Here is a 9,186-nt window from a genome sequence, read left to right as displayed (position 1 = left end):
GCACTCACTTTAAACCTGAGGGTTATAGTCTTCTGTCAATCACTTCTTCCATCACTAGAGCAATGAATTTCTACAATAACCTTGTACTTGAGCCAATCCTTTGTCTGGGTTTCACAAGATTGCATTTTATCCCAGCAGTTTCTTGAGTCATCATGGTGTATCTAGTATCCAGAAGAGATTCTGTGCTTTATATTTCCTTGGCTGAGGGCACAAAGAACCTGAAGTTCTGCAGAGCCCCAGCTCCCACACAAGGCTTGTTACAAACCAACCAGCTGAACAAAACACCCTTTGCCATTACCAGTATAGCAGTAAACCATGAATATTCATTAATTACTGCCCTGGTTTTATAAATTAACTCCATCACAGCTTTTCCATGTAGTCTTGCATATGTGCTCTTCACTTCTGTCCCTTCTAGCTATATTCTGCAAATAGCTATCCCAAAAGCTCTGGTGGTTTGAGCAAACAGGCTGTCAGCATTAACCTGATGAAAGAGTGCATTGATTCAGGAGAAGGGACGTTTGCTCCAGCACATGGTGCTGTCTGCTGACACTTGAAGCATGGAGCTACAGGGGAAACCCACCCAAAAACAGTCACAGAAAAGACAAACAGGTTCTGGTTCACATTTGCATGGGAGTTGAGCTGGGACCCCAGCCTCATATGGAAGTGCTTCCAGGACAAGGATCGGGAAGGTGTTGCTCCCTCCCACTCTCTCTCTCTGTGGGAAGATGTGGCTCCTGCAGAGAGCAAGAGGTCCTTTGTGTGGAGCTGTTGTTTGACACTGCCACTTGAACTGTGATGCTAGAATCATAGAATGGTTTGGGTTGGAAAATGATCTCATTCCAACCCCTCCCCACCATAAGCAGGGACACCTTCCCAAAGACTGGTTGCTCTGACAGCCCCATCCAACCTGGCCTTGAACACTTCTAGGGATGGGGCATCCAGAACTTCTCTGGGCAAGCAGTTCCAGGGTCTCACCACCCTCACAGTAAAGAATTTCTTTCGAATCTCTAAATGAAACCTCTTTCAGTTTGAAGCCCTTATCCCTTGTCCTATCACTTTATGTTGTTGTAACAAGTCCTTACAAAAAGGACGAGCAGAGATGCCTGAGCTTTATCTCCGAGGTGCTGGGGGATGAAGGGCAGCAGGGGAAATGCTTTGAGTGCAGATTCAAGTGATTTTTTTTTTCAGAAGAGGAAAGATGTGTGGGGAAAACAGGAGTGATTTCCTGAAGCAGCATTCAGGCTGGGGCTGGGACACTGCTGAGGGACCAGCCCGCTCTGGTGATTCTTCTGCATTTTACAGTGAGTGGTGAAGCCAGCCATGGGGTCTGGTCCCACCCCCAAGATCTGCTGTGCCTGTCTCTGTTCCACATCTCATCACAGGGAGTTGCCACTGCACAGCTCCCCCACCACACCCTCGTGGCTATGTATACATATACACATACATATTCAATGTACATATTTATATACAACTGCAATATATAGAACGTGCACTCTCTCTGTGTGTGTGTGTGTGTGTGTGTATTCATCTGCAACTGATCTGGAACCAATCCTTCTATCACAGAGCCAAGGCCCCAGCACCTGCCAGATTTCTCACAAGTGGTTTACAGAGGGAGCCTGGCTCTCCCTTGCTCTCTGCTGGCACAGGTTCAGCAGGAGGTGAGATGCTCATTATGGTCTCAGGGCTGTGGGTCTCTGCTGTGAGGGAAGAGAGAGGTTTGTGTCTTAGGATGGGTAAGGAATTCATTAGGAATTCATCTGGGGTGTTTCTGGCATCTGCAGGGGAACGAACTGATAGAAGATTAATTCAACAAGGGAAGGTTCAAGTCCAAATTAGGAAAAGGCAGGAGTAAGTTTAGGCACCATTAGAGTCATGGAACTGCTGAGCAAGAGCTCTTAGTTTGTGAGCTTGGCTTTTGGTCCCTGAGTACTTACGACAAACTAAAACAGCCCATATGTAGAAAAAAAAATTCCAAATTATTTTTTAAAGCTAATCAGCTAAAATGCATTGTGATTGTCTGTGGGTTTGGGCAGTGAGGGGAAGGGAGACAGAGAAAACCTTGAACTAAGTCACCTTTGGTTGATTCTGTTTAGTTTTTCCATCAGGACAATCTCTCCATTTCCATGCACTGTTACAAGGATCTGACAAACCGGGTTTATATCGAGAGTGATGTGAAATGACACGCTACAGCCATTTTTAATTTATCTTTTTTTAAACTCTCCTGTCAGAAAAGCCTGCATAAACCGCTGAAAGGTCTTTACCAGTCTCACCGGATCGATTTTGTGTAACTCCAATAAAAAAGTGCTTCTGGGAAGTGGCCGGGCACATGGGTGGGTGCCTGGTCCTGCCCGTGGGAATGTCGCCTCGCTCCGAGCGCGGAGCCCCGCGGCATCCCCGGGCTGCCGGTGCCCCTTCCCTTTCCCCTTCCCTTCCCTTCCCTTCCCCCTTCCCTTCCCTTCCCTTCCCTTCCCTTCCCTTCCCTTCCCTTCTCTCGGCTCCTCTCCTCCGTCCCGCCCCCATCTCCATCGTCTCCTCCCGCACAGGTGGCACTGCTCTCCTCTCCTCTCCTCTGCTCTGCTCTGCTCTGCTCTTCCTCCCGCTGCGGGCCGCCCGTGCCGCGATGCCGCCGCCGTGTCCCCGCGGGGCCCTGCCCGGAGCCTCCCTCCTCCTCCTCCTCTTCCTCCTCCTCCCGCTGCTCTGCGCGGCCCCCGGTGAGTGAGCGCGGCGTGCGGGACACGGGGAAAGCGTAACCCGGCACGGCCTGGGGAGCGGGAGAAGCCTTCCCCTGGCGTCCCGCGTGGGGAGAGCCTTCGGACGCTCCCAGCCTTGCCCCGCATCTTTTTAAAAAGGCGCTTCTTTACCGGTGACTGAAGCGTTTGGGAACAGCCGAGCGCTTGCGGGTCTCCCGTTGCGCTGGCAGCCTGGGGACCAGCAGGATGACTGCTTCCATGTGCTTTGGGGCAGGATGCCAAGGCATTTTGTAGAGCTCTGATGGTTAGCACAGCCCTCACCCAGTGACCAGGGGCTTTCAGCGTTATCGTGCTGCTCTGGGTGCTGGTACTGGCACCAGCTCCTGTTTTCTGATGAAAAATATAATAATTTACTTGGTGAAGAAGGCCATTATAGGGTTTCCTTTGCCAAGAGAGCTGGGGAGAAGATCCTGGAGGGTCAGAAACTTCCCTGCAGTGTATATTGCATTCAAATGTGGAAACAGGAAAAAAAAGAGCAAGTTTCTGTTTTGCCTCTTGAACCAGAGCTATGACAAAAATACTTCTGGCAGTTTTTGAGAAATAGTCTTTGGTGGTTGTTGTTGTTTTTTCCTTCTCAGTATATGTATGTGTTTTATTTTTATTTGTCTAGATGTTTCAAGGGGAAATAAGCTTAAACTGATGCTTCAGAAACGAGAAGGTAAGTAAAGAGACAGCAAAGTGCTTTCCTCTGTTTTTCCTTGGAGTCAGCTGCTTACAGTGGCAACTGTCGATGTCCCTGTACCTCCAGTTCCAGGAGAGCAGGAGATCCTCCTGCTCAGGCAGAGCCTCTGCCTGCATGCCTGTTTGGGATGTTGGGCTGGAGGCTCTGCTCTCCCTCTAAAATCCAGGGTTCCCAGCCTCAAGCATGCTGCCTTCTGCTCTGCACAGAGCACAGCACCAGCCTTTTCCAATGTATGCATGGTAGACGTGGCATTTATCTATTTGGGGCAGTCACAAACTTTTCCAAGGAATGCATGGAAATACTGCTGGCTCAGGCACAGAGAAGAATATGTACAAACCTGGCTTGCCTCTGATGCCTTGACTTGTTCTTTTTGTCTTCTTGGCCCCACGTATGCTTCCTTTTTGGAAGATTGCTCTCTTACAGGATAGATGATGGCCAAAGGCCCAGCAGTCAGAAGCATGGGATGGCTCACTGGTTGAGGGAAGGTGGTGGAAACGATGCCAACTGTGAAAAAGCTGCTCCACAGCAGACGAAACATCCCAGAAGTTTTGGCCACCTCCCTTCAGCCTGCTCTATGGCTGAAGCAAAGAATTTATACCCCCACAGAGGGGACTTCAACTTCCTGCCAGGCTTTCTAATTTTGTTCTGGGGTTTTTTTCTGGCATCACTCCACACCTCTTGCCAGAACTAAAATATATATCCCACCCACCTCTGTTTTCCTTGTGTGTGGGTTCCTTGTGGTACCATTCTGCAGGGCTTTTGGGAAGATAGGTGTGACCCTCCTGCACCACAGCAGTGGCCACTTGTTTGTTCAGGTCCCCTGGGGAGAGGGACTGCCTGGGGAGGGCTCTTGGGGCATGCAGAACACATGGCTTAGATCAGGAAGAACTGCAAAATTGATCCTGCAGGGAATATGCAGCCTCTTTAATTCCAGCCTTGCTCCACTTTTTTGCTTGGTTCCTAAAGTGAGCAGGCCAAGCACACGGTACTGCTTCCCTTGCTGGCAGTGTCCCTTGTGTGAGGGCTCATTCATGGCACATTTGCTTAGCTGTCCCCGCAGCAATAACTTAGCTGTCCCAGTTTAAGCTCATGGTGAGTTATCAGTTTCCAGCTCACCATTGCAGGACAGCCTACTGTTCCCACTTACTGCAACAACTCATCTATCACTTCTGTCTTCAGAATCTCCTTCTCTCTGCAGTCCTTTGCCTTCCTCTGTGAGTCTGCCCAGCTCCTGCTTCAGTGGTTTTCTTCACATCTCCACTTGACTTACTTGTCTACCCCAGTCTCTTCCCTCACATCCTCTGAAAATCCCATGCACACCCGTGTTCCTGATGTCTCCCTCATTGAAATGAACCATCTGAAGGCAAGACTTCTACTCCTACACACTTCTTGTTTCACAGCCAGATCAATACCATGTTTTATCATTTCTGTGTGTGGCCAGGGGCTGGCCAGTCACAGAATCATAGAACTGTTAGATTAGAAAAGATCTCTAAGTTTAAGTCCAACCATTTACCCAGCAGAGCCACACTCACCACTAAACCATGTCCCCAAAAAACCATGTGTCTTTTGAACACTTCCAGGGATGGAAATTCCCACCATTTCCCTGGGCAGTTTGTTCCAAAGCTTGACCGCTCTTTAAGTGAAGAACTTTCTCCTAACATCCAATCTAAACCTTCTGTGGCACAACTTGAGGCCATTTCCTCTCATCCATGTCTTTGGGAGATGCATCAATTCCTCTAGCACCCACAGCACGCTGTTCTCAGGCATGGAACAAGCCAGGTGGCACATCTGGGTCTGGCAGGTTGAGACCATTTCCCTCACATAGGCTGCTATGAAAACCTGATGGGCTTTTATTTCCAGGCATACGGGGCATTGAGTAGTACTCATCTAAATGCTACTTTTTTACACATCAGATTCAAAAAATCTATCTTTTTAAGTATTTCTCCCTTCACTCTAATATATCAGCAATGTTTCTCCAGCTTCCTTAGTCATTTTAACTGCACCTCTCTTCCTTAACCCAATTTCTGCGACTGTAGCACTTAGGGCCAGTCTCCTGCTCTCTCCTGAAAGCACAAACACACAGTGTATATGCTCGTTGAATTTAGGTGTTTTTATTTAAATTCCTCAGTTAGCTGCTGTGGTTGAGCTCAGAAATGCTTTTCAAGAATCCAGGAGAATGAGGGTAGCAGAGAAATCCTATTGCATCGGTGATTCCTGGGTTTATTACTGTTACTCTGCTACAGGCATTGCACTGGCAAGCACAAAGGTAATGGCATGATGTGAGAATCATTTTCTTACTTGCTGCAAGCATACACTTCAGGCTGACCAAAAATTTCCTGGCATGCCTTTTGTGGGGGGGATTAATTTCAGCCCCTGCTGCTGCGAAGCCTGAGGTGTCAGTGAAAGAAACAGCAGCCAAGGAGTTCCTGAGCAGCCTGAGACGCCAGAGGCGCCAGCTGTGGGACAGGAGCCAGCCCGACGTGCAGCAGTGGTACCAGCAGTTCCTGTACCTGGGCTTCGATGAGCAGGTCAGTGTCACAAATGGAGAGGCATCATAAAAATAGAGGGGGAATAGGCAGGCATAGAACAAGGAGAATTGGGCTTAAATGAAAAAAAAAAGAAGATATTTAGATTAGATATTAGGAATAAATTCTTTGCTATGAGGGTGGTGAGGCACTGGAACAAATTGCTCAGAGAAGTGGTTGATGCCCCATTCCTCTAAGTGTTGAAGGCCAGGTTTGATGGGGCGTTGAGCAACCTGGTCTAGTAGAAGGTGTCCCTGCCCAGAATTCTTCTTTGAAGTGGCAAATGTCACACAGAAATATAACCTCTGTTACGTGTTAGAGATTCTTGCATTATTGTATTAGTAGAAAAAAATTAAGGTTTTGTATGGAGTTCCTGCCTGCTATCAAACTTAAGCTTAATAAATTGCAACTGGACATATGAACAAAGTTTGCTTTGTGGAATAGGTGGCCAGACTCAAAGCAATCAATCGTATTTCAGGAAAGTAATTTCCTGTCAGCCTCAACCTGATCAGCTTTTAAACATGGTGAGAAATCCACACCAAGCTGGCTGTGACTGGCACTCCCCAGTGAAATAGCACTGACATTATGCACCCAGTGCACACTTGTGCCTCCACAGCGTGGGCAGCTCCTGACCATCATGAACACTGGCAGCTGTGCCTCCACTCTATATGTGAAAGGAAAACCATTGGATAATATTCAGTCAGCCTCCCTTCAAATGAGAAGGACACAAATTTTAAAAGCACTCTGTAAAAACACTGGAGTGGAATCAAACTCTACACAAAGCTCTACTAAACAGATGCTGGAATAGGGCAAAAAAGTGTGTTTGGTTGCAGTCCCACATGTAGAATAATTTCTGCTTTTAATAAGAGGTAAAAATAGTTATAGATGTTGAATTCTTGGCTTCTGTCAGCTGCATGAATATGTTTAATGAGATTGCATTGGCACAGGGAAGCTGGATACATTTTAAAGCTTCATGCTATGTGGATTGCTTGGAAGATGAATGCACTCATTTTCAAAGCTGCAACAATTAGAAAAATAATCCTTTGCTTGAGCTGAAGTAATGAAGGGTACTGTTTTCTAAGTTCTCCTGGATATTATGTGGATAAAAGTCACTTCTCAACAGCATGGCTACATCCCCCTTCACTAACAGAAATAGGAAAAATAGGAAAAGTGGTTTTATATACACCGGAAGCTGAAGACTGAGGGACAATACCAAAAAGAACAAAGACAAACCATGCAGATAAAGTGAATTCTCCTCTGAGTTCCTGAATGCATTTCAAAAATCAAAATGAGGCCTGTTGTGGGATACAATGAATCCACTTAGTAGGTTTTCTTGAGTATTAAGACACAGTCTTAACAATGAAATAACTGTTTGTTCCAGCAAAGGACTTGGTCCATACTTATCCATTGTGTATTTGCAAAACTTTTTTTTTTCCCCAAATCTCAGCCAAAAATATTTCCAAAGAGTCATTCAGATGGAAAGGCTTTGACTTGGCAAGTATTTGACATCCTTGCACACTATTTTTCCTTTGCTGTTGTGAACAGAACTGAAGTGCTTATTGCATTTCCATAGCAGGAAAGCTGCATTGGTAAAAACCTTTGTTTTTTACCTATGCAAGATGGGAGAGAGAGATCAGACAGAAAGCAAAAGGCTGATGCACCCCAGTCAGGGACATTGCAACTAAAGGCACATGGCAAGGGAGAACTAAACCTTTAGATTTTAAACTGTAAAATACTGAGATAATTCTACAGTCCACCATTGACAAGGTAATTGAAATATTAAAGGTGCATAGCGCACATTTCAGATGAAGGTGCTCTCAGTTTAAGCACTTTGCAGTGGGCAGGGGATGTGGGGCTGGGTCCAGGGTGGGGCTGGGCAGGACAATTCCTGCACACAGGGTCCTGATAATCCCATATGCACAAGTCACAAAACCCCTTAGATCTAAAGATTTCATTTATGACAAATAAAAGGATCCGAATTTCTGAAAGAGGCTCTTGCACCACTTCAGTTTGATCTCATCACTTAGTTTCAGGCTGGAAAGGAAATGCTCTCTTTTTTTTCTGCCAGAAATTTGAAGATGACATCTCCTACTGGACCAACCTGGGGCGTGCTCGTAATGAATACTACGGTGGGTACTACCAGCACCACTACGATGAAGATTCTCCAATTGGCCCACGAAACCCACACACCTTCAGGCACGGGGCAGGCGTCAACTATGACGATTACTAATGCCATTTACCCTGCTGCACTGGGCGAGGCTGAGCCCTCCCTCAGTCAGGATGACCCTGCTTTTTCTTCTATTCGTGTCAAACAGAAGGAGGAAAGGATCTGCCAGACTTTGATGAAAGCAACATGACTTTTTTTTAACTATCATTACTTAGTAGTACACTATATATAAAAAGTGTTATAGAAATAAAGCTTTTTTGATAATCAGGTTGCAAATATTTAGTAGACTTCATAACAGCAAGTCTAATTCCATCTGTATTACTACAGATTCTTTTTTAAAGGGCTTTTTGTCTTGCTGTCCCACAATCAATTGCAAAATTATATCATCTACTTTGGCATATAGAATACATAATATTAGTCAGTACATTTAAGATGTGCCTTCCCATTCACATTTCTATTAACAAATAAATCCAATTATTCTTGGGAGAAAAGAAAGAAAAGGTTTCCTGTCAATTGAAGTGCTGCTTTGTTGCCTCCTCTGCCGTTTCCACACCCACAGCGTGCAGCCCTCCAAGCCTGACACGGCACTTCTGCAGCTCCTGTTGGGTCAAGGACACAGATATTCACAAAGGTTAAATTCAGTGCAGACGAGCTTGCCTACCTGCAAAGCCTGTGAAAGGATCCTCCAGGGAACAGGCTCAAGGCAGGAACTTGACTTCAGCAGTAATTGCTGAGGCACAGAGCATCCAACCTGAGCCCAACCCCTCCCAGGCACAATAACCCAAAGGTTATCTTTGCTGAATACTCCCCTTTGTGTCCATTCCACTTAGCATCAAGCTTTCAGCCTAGCTCAAAATAGGGAATAAAACAACAAAGTAAGCTGTTTAAAATTAAGTTAGTGTCAGACAGCATCCAACACAATCCCCTGACATCATAATTTCCTACTGCAAAATTCCCTCTACCCCAGTTCTGACTGAAACATGCACATTAAGCTGAGCATCAAAATATATCAGAAACCAGGCATCTGTTAGTGAAACAGTGGATTAAAGAGGGAAGAGGGAT

General features: G+C 46.1%; 1 protein-coding gene across 1 annotated transcript; it reads left to right on the top strand.

The window, feature by feature from the left end:
* The first annotated feature begins 2,605 nt into the window (after positions 1-2,605).
* On the top strand, positions 2,606-8,593 carry ECRG4 (ECRG4 augurin precursor). Its single transcript, XM_041468519.1, has 4 exons — positions 2,606-2,711; positions 3,361-3,408; positions 5,803-5,960; positions 8,026-8,593. Exons 1-4 carry the CDS (start codon positions 2,621-2,623, stop codon positions 8,185-8,187), a joined length of 459 nt encoding a protein of 152 aa, XP_041324453.1. The 5' UTR covers positions 2,606-2,620; the 3' UTR covers positions 8,188-8,593.
* The last annotated feature ends 593 nt before the right edge of the window (positions 8,594-9,186 follow it).

The sequence above is a fragment of the Pyrgilauda ruficollis genome, unplaced genomic scaffold, assembly GCF_017590135.1.
Source record: "Pyrgilauda ruficollis isolate IOZ18807 unplaced genomic scaffold, ASM1759013v1 scaffold22, whole genome shotgun sequence".
Classification (NCBI taxonomy): Eukaryota; Metazoa; Chordata; class Aves; order Passeriformes; family Passeridae; genus Pyrgilauda; species Pyrgilauda ruficollis.
Note: the sequence above shows the minus strand (reverse complement) of the source record. Positions and strands in the feature narration are given on the sequence as shown.

Bases quoted from the DNA above. Each gene is read 5' to 3' on its own strand.
- ECRG4 (XM_041468519.1), top strand. From the start codon at position 2,621: ATGCCGCCGCCGTGTCCCCGCGGGGCCCTGCCCGGAGCCTCCCTCCTC. The intron at 2,712-3,360 runs GTGAGTGAGCGC...TTATTTGTCTAG, and splicing joins GCTGCTCTGCGCGGCCCCCG to ATGTTTCAAGGGGAAATAAG. The intron at 5,961-8,025 runs GTCAGTGTCACA...TTTTTCTGCCAG, and splicing joins ACCTGGGCTTCGATGAGCAG to AAATTTGAAGATGACATCTC.